Source organism: Pelmatolapia mariae, linkage group LG7 (assembly GCF_036321145.2).
Source record: "Pelmatolapia mariae isolate MD_Pm_ZW linkage group LG7, Pm_UMD_F_2, whole genome shotgun sequence".
Lineage (NCBI taxonomy): Eukaryota > Metazoa > Chordata > Actinopteri > Cichliformes > Cichlidae > Pelmatolapia > Pelmatolapia mariae.
Window position 1 is genome coordinate 31550647 of NC_086233.1, and position 17056 is coordinate 31567702.

Genomic DNA, 17056 nt, shown 5'->3' on the forward strand with positions numbered 1-17056 from the left:
TATCAACAAGAGGCAGTTTGATGCATAGAGCAGGATACTATCATTTTTTTTAAAACCGGTTTAACTTTAAAGCTTAAGTTTTATTTTAAATCTACTTTTATAGTATATTAGAAGTGAACTGTGTTCTCATTTAAATGTTTGTTATATACATTGCATTAAAAGTCAAAATAAATAACTTTTTACTTCTCAGTTATGTTGTTGGAAAATCTATTTCAGAACCAAGCAAATTTTAGGGGTTTTTTAGGTTGTTTTTTTTTTTTTTCATTTTTATAATGACTCAGCATTTTACATAAAAACTTATCAACATTCACACATTGTAAGACACCATTAGTTTTTATGCTGACTCAGTGTTTCACATAAAGACTTTATCTGGAAACCACCATATATTTTAAATTTACCCTGTTTTGTTTGTCTTCAGTGTCAGGTTGGCTCGAAAATTATGAAGTTATGTCTGTAGTCTTTCAGTACCTGTGTACTGTGTACCAGGCTAAGGACTCTGTGGCTCCTCAGGCTCCTCAGCAATAGTGCGGTAGTGCTGTGGCTGATTTTGAAATATGGAAGAGTCTGTCTGGGTGAACAGAGCTGTCATCTTTAGGGGGCGTTTCATCAGGAATTTTCTAGATGTTACCAGATCACCGTAGCCCTGGGAGTGAGAGAAGGCGTAACCTGACCGAGTACTACGCCTTCTCAGTAGGCGACGAGGTGCAGGTGCAGGCAACTCCTCTGTACGCATCTTATACCTCACCTAGAAAAAAGAAATATGGGCTTGTTTTGTTTTTTTGTTTTTTATGCAAACTTTTTTTTACTATGGATACATTGATTCAAACTCAGTTAAATTACATGCTACTTTATAGTGCACAGGGTGCATAGAAGACAAGAAAGTCTTAGATGCTTTATGTGTTCAGTTTAGTTTTTTCTTTTCTTTTTTTACCTTGTCATTAATGGTAGGACGAAGCTGTATAAAAATGAAGCGGAAAGCAACAACAGGCAGGATACAGAGGAGGAACGTCAGGAATATGGTGAGCCACACATTAGGCTGGTTCAAAGTGTTTCTTGCTGCGCCTAAAATCCAAAAAGGACACAATCACATGAGTCACATACTCAGGTCTTCTTTAAAGTACCAAAATTTTCGAAAAGAATAAAACTTCAAAAAGTTAACATTAAAGTGGCCTCCATACTAAATGCAGTAAATGTACTTACCAATTAAGGGGAAAGAAGACGGGAAGACATAAAACATGCCATTGCTGTACATGGTGACTGAGATGGCAAAGTAGCCTATCGTGCTTAACCACACAAAAAAATGGTTCACTGCTGTCCAGTAATAGGTGTCAAGAGACAGCTGAAAAGTGGAAGATTATTGTTATTATTATTATTACTACTACTACTACTACTGTAGTAGTACTGTACTATTACTACATTATTGTTAGTGTCCTGGTGCACAATTAAAATGACTGGCTGAGATGGAATGGAAGTCTATCTGTTACAACAGACTAATATACTGCATAAGTGTCCACTTTGTTAGGTACACCATTTCAACTGAGTTTTTTAAAAACTGCTGATCTACTGGGATTTTTCTACACAAGCATCTCTATGGTTTACAAAGAATGGTCCAAAACAGAAAATATCTAGGGCTGGGTATTGTCACTGATTTCTAGAATCGATTCCGATTCACAAGGTCCCAATTAGATTCGATCCATGATTTCGATTTGGTTTGATTTGAATATTTATCAGTACTGACACTTGTGAGACTTCATCAGAGGTGTAAGCATCACAGCAGATGCCTTTGTGTCAAACTGAGGATAAAACACAGAAAAACATGAAGGAAATTTTTCCTGGCCTGGCTTTTTGTAGCAGATAACCTTAAAAATATTCTGCAGTAGAACAAAAACGGAAGAAAACCATGACTCAACATATGAACATTACCTGACACTGCTGAAGTGAAGCAGAGCAAAGTTACAGAGGTTTTATTAGAGACACAGCTAAACATTTTGCAATTTGGCATAGTTTTAAAAGGTTTACATTCCTTCGGTATTGAAAAACAGAACCGAGGCTTTCTTGTCATTAACAAAGAAAAAAAAAACAGTGGCCAACAGGGTAGACTGGTGGGCAATAAGCAAGCAAATAATGCAAAAAAACAGAGATTTTTAAATGGGAAACTGTTCTTAAAGTACACTGAGAGAGAGAGCTGTGCAGGAAGTGTGATTTTATCATAGTGGAAGCAAAACAGCAAAAGTAAGAAGGAATTCATGATGATGTTTATGGGAAGCGAAATGTGAAACTTAGTTTTGATCTTGTTTTGCTGCTAGGTTAGTTAATTTTGGTTGGAGAGTGATGAAACCTGCAGCATCAGAATCTAGCGCAAAAAAGACAAACACAAAGTGCGGACCCGACGCATCAGAATCTGAGCTATCGGCTGTCACCTCCAGCTGCGTGTCCATGTACGTGCTGTTGGGTAAGAAAGCCACATCTCACTGAGTCGGTTCTCCACTTTTTCTCCACGTTTACGTAAATCTGTTTACCTGCTCTCATTTACTGCTTTAGCTGTTTGGTGGTTGTTGAAATAGTTTTTTGAGGTTTAACCTGAGATTCTGGCGTTTCTAGAAAAATACATTTATATTTAAAAATCGATTCAGGATTTTAATGAATCGATATTGCTTTATTTAAGCTAAATTTTAATTGGAAAATCAATTATTGAAACCCACCCCTAGTTAGTACCAGCTGAGGATTGTTTAGTACTGATGCTGACCATGTCCATCTCTATATTACCGCAGTACTCCCATCTTCTGATGGCTTCTTCAAGCAGGATAGAGCACCATGTCAAAACTCAAATCGTCTCAGTTTGGTTCTTTGAACATGATAGTGACTTCACTATACTCAAATGGCCTCTACAATTGCCAGATCTCAATCCAACGTGGCCCTTTTTGGAATGTGGTGCAATGAGAGAATTGCATTATGGATGTGCAGCTGACAAATATGCAGCAAATGTGTAATGTTGTCATGTCAATATGGACCTACATCTCTGAGGAATGTTTCCAGCACCTTGTTAAATCTTTGCCATAACGATTAAAGGCAGTTCTGCAGTGAAAAAGGGGTCCAAACTAATTGTAACAATGTGCACATAATGAAGTGTCCAGCAAGGGTGCATGAATTTATGATATAGAAGTCTATAAATGAAGCTGCCAAATGCAATGTTTTCTCAAGCACTGTAGTTTACTGACAAAAATAGAAAGAAGAAAAGGGATAAATAGTTCTGTGATTCTCTATGTTCTCACCTGTGTGTGCACCACAATAAGCAGACAGGTCTGTAGCAGGAAAGCAAAAGATGGATGGCTCACAATGTCTTTTCCATCATTTCTGACTGCATCATTCATGGAAGCCCATGGGATAAAGAAGATGATTAAGGAGCAATAGCAGCCATGAATCAGATAGCTCACAAAAGCTTTCTTATTGAAGTATTGGTTCTTCTGGCCTGGAGCATAGAGCTCCGGATGCTGTAAACTCCAACGGTCATTTACATCCTGCACAAAACAAGGTTTAGAGAAAGAGATGAGAAAGCTCAGTGGACACAGAGACCTGAGTATGAGATGATAATCTGGTTTATGTAAGTCAACCAAAAACTGATAGTTACTTGTAATCTACATACCTGATCAAAGAGACACATGCCAAGGACTGGAAGAGCTGTGTAAACCATGTTGTAGAAGGTGATGAACCACTCATCATACACAGTCTGTGAACAACCATGATGAACATTTAAGTACAACATTAAGAAAAGGTGAATGTGATGCAATTCTCTCATTGAGATTGATAAATACTTTATGTCCCATTACAAAAGCTACTTAAATTACATTATAGTATAGTTACAATACATATATCTCACCTGTGCAGAAAAACCACAAAAGAAGGCGTACCAGAATTGGACAAGTGTAAAAGTGAAGTTCTTGTAAAAGAAATATCCAAGGAACTTGTACATGCGTATGTAGGACCAGCGGCCATGCACCAGCAGGAGGCGCTGAAGGTAACGGAACTGGGCAAAGGAAAAGTCGCTGGACAGCACTGCCTGCATGCCTTCCTGCCCACTGATACCCACACCAATATGAGCAGCTGACACACAGAAAAGGAAGCAAATAAAATACCCAATATCAGCCACATATTCCCCAGCTGGTTAACTGTAATGAAAATACAGCTCTGTATATTGGTGACTTCACAGGTTACCCTTTATCATGCTGACATCATTGGCCCCATCTCCAATGGCAAGAGTGACAGCCTGCTTGTATTTCTTGACCAGCTGAACCACTTGGGCCTTCTGCAAAGGCGTGACCCTGCAGCAAATGACTGTCTGACACATGCATGCTGTCCTCAGCAGCTCCAACCTCAAGTTCTTCTCCAGTGCAAAGGCCTGATGATGAAGGGAAGAAGGGATTGGAGTTAGGTCCTCTGTCAAGACTCCATAGTGCAACCTTAAAACTTTAAGAGAATTCCATTCATTTCTACATTCATGTCTAAATTTAAGAAATATAAGAGAATCAGGCTTTAAAAAACAATATGTACTTTCTGATCACACAGTTTGTGACCTCTACTGTTGAAGCTACATAAACAAAATAAACTAAACAAAACAGGTCAACCTGCAGAGGTTTTTCAGTGGTTGCTGAAAACAAGCCTTCTTACCAGACTGTGCCCATTTATTATTAGTCCATAATCTCCATCCACCTTCTCATCCTGCACAGTCTCTGTCTTTTTAAGCCAAAACAGGCCTACTCGAGATTTAATCACAGATGGCTCCTCTGCTGCTTCAGGACACATTTTTCTTCGTGCATTCCTGAAAATATGACAGAGAACATGACCTGATAAAAAAAAACCTCACAATTCATTTGTTAACTACATTTTTCTTAAAGACACCAATGAAGATATAGAATGAGCCTAGCACAGCCTTAAGATTAACAGGCTAAAACACTTCTCTGTGTTCAATTTAAAAAAAAAAATACTATACATTCTCTTATTTACAGTTTTTAGCAAACCTTTTGAGACTTACTCTATTTTTACATATAGCATATTCATTTGTATAACTATTATTTTGGGGTTTTATTTTCCTCTATTCAAGTATCTACACTGGTGAACATGGCTGTGGCTTGACTGTATGTTAATAATCCATCCACCATTAATTTCCTGCCACAGTCTAAGTGGACAAGACCTCCCTGGCCAATAAAGGGGACACTGAGGCATTCCTATGCCAACTGAGAGAAGTTAGTTCTCCAACATGTTCTGCATTTGCTCCAGGGCATCCTAGATTCAGACATCCTAAGATGTCTGAATCTTAGGATGTCTGATTCAGACATCCTAAGATGTCTGATTCAGACATCCTAAGATGTCTGATTCAGACATCTTAGGATGTCTGAATCAGACATCCTAAGATGTCTGATTCAGACATCCTAAGATGTCTGAATCAGGTCAAACTGGCTTGTTTTGATGCGGCTGAGAAGTGGCTCCACTCTCTATCCCTCCTCATGACTAACCTCCTCATGCTATCTCTAAGGTAATGCGTAAAAAATAACATGTCTGGCTAATACAGTGGTAGTCAAATACCACTTAGGAAGACATTGGCTTGTGAGGTTACAGGTTACAATTAATCATACAAATGCTTGGGAACATTAAAATGTCAGATTAATGATTTTTATAGATTTTTTGTCTTGTGATATAATTAGCTTATGGCTATGATAAACTGGCTAGTTTAATATTAGTTTTTCATTTACAGTAGGTTTTTCATTCAGTTGTGGTAGAATTAGCTTATGATAGCAAGTTATGAAATCTGGCAGCAACAGTTGTTAATTTGTCTTATAAAATCTATGGTCACTAGTAGGAAATATAAAGTCTGATTTCATTTTAATTAAAACAAGGATCTGTTGTTTTAGAACGGCAACAACTACCTATTTCTTTTACAGCTGTAGAAAAGTAACTAAAGGGCAGGGTTTTGTATACAGGAAAAGGAACGCATGAAGGCTTGAATTTGTGATGAATGAGTTATTGGTCATGTTTTTCCAGTATTTTTTAAGTTTATTGAAGTTCATAGTGACAAATTATCTCACTGATTCATATGCTGAAACAGCTTCCGATTGGCAGAACACAATCATCATCTGGTTCTAACTGACTCACTGTAGCTCCTCTTTGACTCCTTCAGCAGTGTTGGCTGAGACAACAAAGACGTCCCTCATCTCCTCTCTTAGCATGTTACAGGAATAGCCAATGTTCTCTGCTGTCTCTGTTGAAGAAAAATAAAAAAAAGAATGATTCTCAATCACCTAGGTGCTAGAAATCTTTAAAGTCAATCTTACAGCAAACAAAAGCTGGAAGGACTCTCAGAGCATTTGTTGATATGTATATTAGATCTATGACTTGAAACCATAGAAACCCATCAACCAAAACTGTTGATGCTCTGAGATTGTGCATAGATTAATGAGGGCAGGAACATAAGAATGTATTACACATCATAATGCAGTCTTTATCCACTTTGAAATGTATAGTTTAAAAAGAAAAAGTTCCACCGACCTTGCTTATCTCCAGTTAACACCCAGATTTTGATGTCAGCTTTAGCCAGTTGCTCAATGGTCTCTGGCACACCGTCTTGCAACTTGTCCTCCACAGCTGTCACTCCCAACAGCTAAAGCCACACATGCAGCTATGATTTAAACTGATGCTAAATAAAGCAAAGCAATGAAGCCATCCTATACCTTTATCACAAATTATGCTGGTTTCAATGTAACATTAGTGTACAATATAAACCAGGGGTGTCAAATATAAAGGCCTGGGTGCCAGAACTGGCCTGGCATAGACTCTAACCTGACCTGCTGGACAGCTTTGGAAAATGTGAAGAATGGAATTAATTTTGGACTTTCACTTGTATTTTCATAGGTTTTTGCAGCTTTTCCTACTGATAAAGACCTCCCCCATGGCCATATGCATACTACACCAAGTAAATTAATTAATAGGTAAACAATTAAATGTTAGAACAATTCCTCTGAATTAACAAAACCTTTCTATTTTATAATTACAGGACAGTCTGGTCAATGAACTTTTCTGTAACTTTACATATTTACTTCTTACAATTTAAGCCCGAAGAGTCATGCTGATACATTTCTTTCATTTAATACAGAAGCATTTCTCATCATATGAGAAAATCTGAGACGTACTGTTGAAATTGCACTTGGTTTTCTTATTGGAAGATATCTCAGGGATTAAATGTGTAGTAAAACACTGACAGGGGACAATCTGAATTTCACTGGTCCAGCCCATTTAACATGAAATTAGGCTATATTGTGGGCCGTAATGTAAAGTGAGTTTCATATCTCTGGTATAAAGTATAACTACCAATAGATAATCAAGCAGCAAATTGGTATGTCAGGCTATCTAGCAAGTGACAGTTTTCAGCACGTGTACTAACCATCATATCTTTCTCTATCTCTTCATAAAGTTTATCAAGTTTTTCTTCACGTCCCTCCATGGCAACACTGGCCTCATGGTGGCGCTGTTTCCAATCTATCATGTAGTTCTCGTCTAAGTCTTTGTAGGCCAGAGCAAGTGTACGTAGGCCATCACCTGCATACTCCTGTTTTTGTTTTGATAATTGAAAGAAGTCAGATGTTAAATTACATTAATTATAATAACATTTCATTGACTTTAGCTTCAAGCTACTTTTATATGCTTTGGATCGCTCACATTGAGGTGGTTAGTGGTTACTTCCATCAGTTTGTTACGGGAGGAGTGCAGTCTTTCAAAAATTACTGTGTCTGCACCTTTGCAGTATAGAGCCAACTTCCCCTCTGCGCTGCGCACTGGAAGTGACAGGGAAAGTTACAAAGTTTGACGTAATGTCATGCAGAAATGAGAAATATATTCTGAATATATGAAGTGTGGTCACTGAAGATAACGACACAAAAAAACCTATCACTACTTCCTCTCACCTATCACTGACATCCTCTTCCTCATATTATTAAAGTCCAGAATGGCCAGAAGTTCATAGATGACTTGTTTGCCCATCTCTATGACTGTGATGGTTTCTGGTGTGCGTGATAGGAACACAAATCCAAAGTTTCTTGCAGCATTCACCAGAGCGCCTTCATCAGGTGACTGAGCCTGATAATTGAGCTCTCCTACCAGGTAAAACAGAGATGACAATTTTTGACAACTGGTATATATTGTTACAATTTGGAAATTTTCATGGTGGAGCACATTATTACCTCTGTGTCTATGGATGGGATTTGAGTACTGGCGCTGTTCTCTATAATTCAGTTCCTTGAAATTTTTAGTTTGCTTGCCTATCTCCCTTTCCTATCTGTTTATTTTATTGCACTGAATTCAGAGTTTGGGATATTTTAGACTTTACAGTTTAAAAATCTTTTCATAACTATGCTATAGAAATATTCTGGAATTTGCGCCTATGTAAGGCTTTCTAAGTTGTTACAAATAACGGCAATTATTCAGGACTATTTATCATAAGGAGCTGCAATGCAAATCTCCTGAAATGTAAATGACATGAAGATGTCTTTTAGGGGACCCCTCACCCTCTTTCTTTTCCTCAGGCATGACAGTGTGACACAGGGATAGCAAGCGGAAGAACTCCTGAGTCTCAGGGTTTCCACTTCTCACCATCTCCACCAGACTGTGGTCATGAAAGCTGAACTTTGGATCAGCCAGATTGTTCCAGGAGAAGTCCACTCTTTCTGTCCTCTGCAAGAAAAGCCAAAACAACAAAGTTGGATCAACACTTCCTTTAAACAAAGTTCACAAACAGAGTAATCATGTCTTTTCCTCTCACCTCTGTAATTTCCACTCTTTGTCCAGAGAAATCATAGAGGTCTCCTAAATATATGATAAATGTACTGTAAAATCAGTTGTTCACCCAATGTGTTTCCATTTGCCGTACTAATTTTTACACAAGCAAAGCTGCTCACCGTAAGCTTTTCCATTAATGGAGCACTTGTTGAAAGTCATGATGTTCTGTGTCAGAGTGCCAGTCTTGTCACTGAAGATGTATTTAATCTGCCCTAGCTCCTCATTGAGTGTGGTGGTTCTTGCCTGAGCTGGAGTATCTTTCTTAGGATAGTACATCTTCCTGTCCCAGTCTATGAAGAAGCTGTTTCCCAGACGAATGAACTCCACGCTAACAATGTAGCACAAATTGGTAAAATTTCAAAATGTGATACATATTAGCACAAGTCTCAAGTGTTCAAAACAACTTTGGTTGTTTTCTTGTTTCATTATTTTTCTGTGCTGAAACTTACCTGACATAAAGTGAACTTGGTATCACTGTGTTAAGGACAATGACATAAGACCAGAAGATGAGGAACGATGAGAGCGGAGCATCAATGCCCGGTTCACGAGGAAGAAACATAGTGAACACTGAGCCCTCGTTTGTTTCCCAGATTGCATTGCCAATGGTCAAAATGGAGCACATAGATGCCAGGAAACCAAAGATCTGATGGAATAAAAATATCACACTTCTTGATTATTCAAACAATATTACTCTTGTCACTCAGGTGAAAAACAAATCACTGTCTTTAAGTTCTATATCTATAAGCTGAGACTTTGTGTGACTTTCTTTGTATTTGCGCTTGTGTAAACTCACACATAACACCAGGATATTCGTCAGGTGATCAATGCTTGTCCGTTTGAACATTGACTTTCCGCTGTTCTGCATCAGTTTAGTGTCAGGACCTGGAAAGGTTCAGTGTGATGTTGAGACACACTGACAGTGATGCAGATACAGTTTTTAGTATGTTTCCAGACTGGTTAGCCTTAAAAGGAGAATGGCCTAAATGAGACACCACTGATATGTCATTACTGTGATGTTGTTGTTTTAAGAACTTCACACTCTAGAATCTGTGGCAGATTATCTTCTGCATACCTTTGCAGATGTAACTATATCCCCTTCCTGCTCTAGTCTCTTATGTACAACTTCAAACATTATTATCAGAGAAAACAATAAAGGCTAGACCAAAAAAACATCACTGAAATTGCAAATTGTACACAGTTGCAGTGCACAGTGTACCTCCAAAGATGACCAGACCGAAGCACCACTCAGTGTTCCTGAGAGTACAGCCTCTGAGCAGCACTTTGTCGTTGTCCAAGGCAAATCTTTCTCCGTTCACAGTCAGAGTCCCTTTGAACTTGTCTAGATGGTTATTGGGAGGTTCACATCGCACTTCACCTGAGAAACAGAGATCAGTGTCAGCAAATGATTCTGAACAACAGTTCACAGGATAGTTTGAGGACAGCTCGAAGCAGTCTGTGTAGTCTCCTCCGACCTCTGGTATCAACAAGGGATTTTCGCCTAGAGAACGGCTGCTCACTGGATATCTTCTCTTTTGTGGACCATTCTCTGGAAACCCTACAAATGTGGGTAAATCCCAGCAGATCATCATTTTCTGAAATACTCAGACTAGCCAATCTGGCGCCAACAACGATGGAACATTCCAAATTCTTTAAATCAACTTACTGCCACATTTTATAGTCAGTTTGAATTTCAACAGGTTGCTTTAATAATGTCCACATGCCAAAATGCAGTGGATTGCTGTCATCTGATTGACTGGTTAGATGTCTGTATTAATTAGCAGGTGGACAGGTGTACCTAACAAAGCAAACAAATAAACAATTAAATAAAACCCAAGATCCCATTGTTACATTAGTAGAAAAAAGTAATGCATGAGGAAATACAATCACTCAGTACAAACTTAAACAGTTCAAAAGTGAAATACTGCTCTATTGATTGATTGATTGATTGTTAATTTATTTCAAACATGTAAACAATATACAGGTACATTTAGTAAAGAAAATAAGAGAGAAAAAAATAGTGAATAGTGAACAGATTTCTGATATAATATATACTATATACTATAATATCACATCATGATTTTTTTTAAATAGAGACATTCACTTAATTTCAATATTTTCCCTTTCTTTATAGTTCGAGAAGATCATATTTTTATAACTCTTTTTGAACAGTTTTATGTTTGGACATTGCTTTAATTCCATATTCAAACTGTTCCACAGTTTCACTCCATGAACAGAAACACAAAAGCTTTTTCTTGTAGTACGTACCTTCCCTGTTTTGAAGTTACAAAAACCCCTTAAATTATAACTTCCTTCTTTCAAAAAAAACATACTCTGAATATTACCTGGCAGTTCTTTATTTTTTGCTTTGAATAGAATTTGTGCTGTTTGAAATTTCACTAGATCGGCAATTTTCAATATTTCAGACTGCAAAAATAGTGAGTTTGTATGTTCCCTATAACCTGCATTGTGGATGATTCGAACTGCTTTTTTTTTGAAGAGTAAAAAGTGAATGTAATGTGGTTTTATAGTTGTTGCCCCAGACCTCTGCACAATAGCTTAAGTATGGTGAAACCAGTGAACAGTATAGAATATGAAGTGATGTTCTGTCTAATACCTGCTTTGCCTTGTTTAGTATTGCAATGTTTCATGATACTTTGGAATGAATATATCTTACGTGAGCTCTCCAGTTAAGTTTTTCATCTATTATTACCCCCAGAAATGTATTTTCACTGACTCTTTCAATATCAACACCATTTATTTGAATCTTAGCATTTGTATTTAAACTACTATTTCCAAATAACATAAGTTTAGATTTATTCAAATTTAATGATAATTTGTTTTTATCAAGCCAGAACTTCACTTTACTTATTTCATTAGTCATATCCTCCAATAAATTCTGCAGATCATCACCAGAGCAAAAAATGTTTGTATCGTCAGCAAAGAGAACCATTTTTAATACTTTGGACACTTTACAGATGTCGTTAATGTACAAGTTGAAGAATTTTGGACCCAAAACTGATCCTTGGGGTACACCATAAGCAATGTCCATACATAAGGACAACCACCATTTATTTTCACAAACTGCTTCCTGTCACTTAAATAACTCTGGACCCAATCTAAAACTACCCCTCTGACACCATAACGTTCCGGTTTTCTTATTAATATATCATGATCTATTGTGTCAACTGCCTTTGTCAAGTCTATGAATAACCCAGCCACACATTGCTGTTTGTCTATGGAATTTGTGATGTATTCTATTGAATCTAATAGTGCCAATGATGTTGATCTGCTTGATCTGAATCCTTACTGACTCCCGGTGAGTAGTTTATGTTTATCTATAAATTTTTCCAGTCGGTTGTTAAACAGTTTTTCAAGAATTTTTGAGAATTGAGGTAGTAAAGAGACAGGCCTGTAGTTTGTGAAATGGTGTTTGTTGCCAGATTTATATAGAGGTATAACTTTTGCTATTTTCATTCTGTCCGGAAATTGACCAGTTTGAAATGATAAATTACAGATGTATGTAAACGGTTTTATAATAGCCTCAATGACTCTTTTAACCACTATCATATCAATATCATTACAATCCAAAGATTTCTGATTTTTACATTTTTTGACAATCTCAAAAACTTCATTTTCATCAACGGCTGTGAGAAACATAGAATATGGATTTCTGTCTATCAGTGTATCCGGTTTTTCCTGTGCTTTCCCAGGATCTATCCTGACAGAATTTTTTTTCTTTTTTTTTTCTTTTTTTTTTGCATTTATGCATTTATGCATTATTTATTTTGGTACTTGCATTAATTCTTAATTCAGCCAAGGGCTATCAACCTAAAAAAAAATCTTTGTTAGTTTTGGTCTCCTCTGACATTTCCCAATGGCAGAACCAGGTTTCACTTTTGAAAATCAGACTGTGTGTTGTTTCATTGAGAATCTCACCATTAAAGGCAGCCAGTGTCTCAATGTTGTCTCCCAACTCTCCAGTTACAGTCAGAGCCTGTTTCACCTTCAGATTGGTTTCTCTGGGGGAGACCAAGGGAAATCCAAGACAGTGTCAGACATTAGTTGTCAACTTAGCATTTACACAAACACCACAGTACAGCACACTTACCCATCTAGTTCAGCTGTATCCACATAAACTAAATTAAGGGGCTCACTGCTAGACAGCAACAGAAGATCTGCCTAAGAAATACAAGCACTGAGTTTAGTTTGGAACTTACTTTTGAAATGAATTTCTTTCACTTCCTTCAAATCTTTACTATAGCTTCCCCAAACTTACTGTGACAAACTCATTATTCTCCAGTTTGACTATGTCCCCAACCTGAACATTCATCCATTTTTCATTTTTGAGTCTGTCAGGGAAGGGAACAAAGGCATACAACACAGAAATGAATCCAAAACTGCATAATTCTTCATACAAAAGGTATTATTTTCTTTTTCATTTGGGTTTCCAAAGACTTACTGGCCATCCATGAGGACGTCCACCTTCCGGTTATTGACTTTTCTGTCACATTTGTGTCTGTTCTGCTCAGTTGACACAAGAAAAAGATAGTGTTTGCTTCCAAATCTGATATTAGTTCCTTATTTTTGGTTTTCTCTGTTGCTATTACCGATTTCAACTTACTATGTCATCAATGGCATCTTTGACTGCTGTTATAGACAGCACTACTATTAAGGCGAAACCTGTGGTGATCCATGAGAGAGAGGAGGTTTGTGGGATCAACTGTCAACACACATACACACAAAGATTAACACACTCTTTCAGTGCATAGATAATATCTTTTCTTCTTCTTCTTCCTAGCTGTTCATATCCCGCGATGCAGGGTCCGCTGTTTTGCATGCTTTCCTCCACTTCTTCCTATCCAGGGCATCTTTTGGTGTAACATTCGCAGCCTTCATATTATCTTTGATTCGGTCCATCCAGCGCTTTTTTGGTCTTCCTCGTGGCCTGTTGCCACCCAGATCTAATTGCTGGGCTGTCTTTGCAATGGAGTTCTTATCGCTACGGGCAACATGGCCGTACTATCGGAGCCTCGCCTCTTGTCTGTGATCAGTGTCACTCCCCATCGTTTTCTGACATCTTCGTTCCTCGCTCGGTCTAGTCGTGTGAGACCCAGAGGCTACCTCAACATCTTCATCTCCATGGTGTGAAGGGCTTGTTCGTGCTTAGTCGTCGCTGGCCAGCACTCTGACCCGTAGAGCGCCACTGGGCGCACGATCGACTTATAAACTTTCGCCTTAAGATAGATTGGTATTCTCTTGTCGCATAAGACTCCACTGACCTGGCGCCACTTCATCCACGCTGCGTTGACATGGAGTCTGGCGTCTGGTAGAGTTTCGCAGTCCGAGGTGACAAGGGACCCGAGGTACTTGAATTGGGCAACTTTAGTCAGCGGCTCGCCATTGATAGTGATGGTACTGTTGGTCTGGGGGCCGCGTTCAAGGTACTCAGTCTTCTTGATGTTCAGGTGCATGCCGTTTTCAGAGAGCCAATCTTTCCACGCTTGTGTTCAGGTTTGCAGGGCTAGGCAGTTTTCTGTTTCTGATAGACACACATCATCTGCATACAGGAGGCTCCATGAATGTGGTGATTGCAGATCAGCCGTCGCGGTGTCCATACAGAGGGTGAACAGCATAGATAATATCTTTCAAGATTCTTAAAACTGAAAAACTTAACAGTTGCTTCATTTTATTTATGTATGTCATGTATGTTCACACTTAATAACATTTGGGAAAAAACATTTGTTAAAAAAAAATCTATTCATAAAAAAGCAAAAGAAAGTGCAAGTCCTTTCACATTTTAAGTCAAATGAAGTTTGAAAAAGGTATGGTTGAATATAGAGAATGAACTCTGAATGCGGTATTTGCATTCACATAACTATCTGCAGCATAAAATAACTATTTTTAAGCATGCAATTCATTCTGACAAGAATGGCAACATGTCTACCTGAAGGATAAGGAGGAAGAGGAAGTAGGCATTAGCGAGCCTCTTGAACTGCTCAAAAAGATTAAGTGGCAGGAAGGTGAAGATGTTGTATTTGGAGGTCTTGATGGCATTGTTCTGAAGTTAAAGAACAACAGAGGAAAGTTACATGACTGATGTCAGTTTAACAAAAATCACTGTGATTTAATATTTAAATGTTTGTAATAAAGTTTTTTAATGTTTAATTTATATTTGGCAGACATACTAACAAAAAATCCTAAGATTTCTAGGATTGCACTATTAATTTCCTAAAATTTCCTATTTACTCAAAAAACGGTCTTTGTGACACTTGACATTCGTTGTGACAGAGTAATCAAATCCAAACAAGCAAAGCATTGAGCTGAGGGTGTGTCCAAACCTCCTCTTGTCATCTGCTGAATAGGCATGATAACATTTGTTTATATACTTACAGCATAGCGGAAAGATAGGTTGAAAGTTCTGTCATTAGCCCGCAAGCATCTCTCCTTCTCTGTGAGAGAGTAAAGCAGTCAGAGCAGGAGAGAGTTTATGCTACTGTATGTTACAGCAGTACTGAGGAAAGACAAACTCAAATTTAATTTATGCAAACATTTCAGTGCTGTTAGTCCAGCAACATTTTGAAATGTGCACTGCATGTCACAAAAATAAATAAATAAAACTAAAACTGAGACATCCATAAAGTAACTGAACAATGCAGTAAAGTAGAGCAAAGTTTAAGTGCATCTAATCTCACCTTCCTTATTTCCATGTCCACACAACTGTCCAAAGCATGACAGCACAGTTCCCATCTTTAACTCAGGTTCTCCATGTTTTATAACCTGGAAAAAAGTCCACATTTCAGTCCTAATTAGTGAGTCATTTCTTTTTTGGTATTATATGTCGATATAATAATAGAGTGCATTTATATAGCGCTTTTCGAGACCCTCAAAGCACTTTACATTTCCACTATTCATTCACTCTCACTGGTGGAGGCAAACCACAGTTGTAGCCACAGCTGCCCTGGGGCAGACTGACAGAAGCGAGGCAGCCATATCACGCCATTGGCCCCTCTGGCCATCACCAGGAGGTGAAGTGTCTTGCCAAGGACACAACAACCAAGACAGACAGAGCTGGGGATCGAACCGGCAACTTTCCAGTTGCAAGATGAGCTTCCCAACCCCCTGAACCATGGTCACCCAATGGATATAAAAACCAAAATGGGAAACTGTGGCAAAAGCGAGAGGGAACCAGTTGCTATAATATTTAAGGATTAATAGTGAAAAGGTGGAGCTGTTTAAGATGTACAGCACACCTTGTAAATTGGATATGAGGGAAAGACAGATGCAAAACATCCCAAAAATAATAATTCTGAGGTTTCACAACACTCAAAATATATCTCCATCCATCTATAGATAGACAGCCATCAGTCACATACTTGTCAAGATTTCCACTCCTCCCTATTTTATCTGTTCTACAAAGCTGTAAAGATATAGCGCAACTCCCTTTCAACTCTTTGTACTATAGTTAAATTTAAGAGGTAATAATCCCTAACTACACAGATAGAGATAAAGATTTATCCTTGACCATTTGACTTGTTCAGTAATCAGCCCATAATAATATGCAGGTATTGTATTTTTCAGGAATTGTTGTGGATAAATGTTTTTCAGTGAGACATAAAGAATATGAATTGATCACAGGGCAATATAAAAAATATAATTAACTGCTTCACTTTTCAGTGGTCTAATGCTACCTAATTTGTTAAGAAGGAAAAACAAATTCATCCATGAGCCATGAAAAAATCAAGAAGCCCTCTTTTGGCATGTTTCATTTGATCCTTCTTCTTCCACTTGCAAAAATATTAAATAGGTCTGAATTACAGTAAACCTAAAGTGATTTAAATGGTTCTTGATAAGAACTAATAAAATGCAGCATTTTCTAATAGTTTTTTAAAGTCTGAAAACAATGAAAATCAACCACATACCTCAAACAAAAATATGATTTCTTTTGTCTTCTGGGTCCTGCTTGCAAGCAGATACAGGTGCTTGAATTTTAAGATTTCAACCCTCCTTTTACTTCCATCTTTGAAAAAATAAATCCAGGTTTTTGTCTCTTCAGAGCATGGAAGGCCATGCACCAGTTTAATCCTAAAAGGAGAAAGGAGGATCAACTGAGTCTTCTACCAGGATAAAAGACAACAGGAACAACAGGTGAAATGTTGTAGTTGCACCTACAGTAGAAGTTTTGAGTACATGCAGGAGGAGGAAGGATTCTCTTGCAACTAACTGCTAAGAGGTT

General features: G+C 37.9%; 1 protein-coding gene across 1 annotated transcript; it reads right to left on the minus strand.

The window, feature by feature from the left end:
• Positions 1 to 487: 487 nt before the first annotated feature.
• LOC134631737 (phospholipid-transporting ATPase ID-like) lies at positions 488 to 13308 on the minus strand. The gene is made up of 23 exons (XM_063480293.1): positions 13283 to 13308; positions 13100 to 13172; positions 12932 to 13002; positions 12760 to 12842; positions 10040 to 10198; positions 9617 to 9705; positions 9273 to 9466; positions 8943 to 9151; positions 8807 to 8850; positions 8553 to 8718; positions 7953 to 8141; positions 7708 to 7823; positions 7433 to 7597; positions 6541 to 6652; positions 6148 to 6253; positions 4666 to 4816; positions 4213 to 4396; positions 3878 to 4101; positions 3644 to 3727; positions 3273 to 3518; positions 1201 to 1339; positions 932 to 1062; positions 488 to 745 (listed from the first exon to the last, which is right to left on the minus strand). The coding sequence occupies exons 1-23, from the start codon at positions 13291 to 13293 to the stop codon at positions 488 to 490; spliced, it is 3204 nt and encodes a 1067-aa protein (XP_063336363.1). The 5' UTR covers positions 13294 to 13308.
• Positions 13309 to 17056: the final 3748 nt, after the last annotated feature.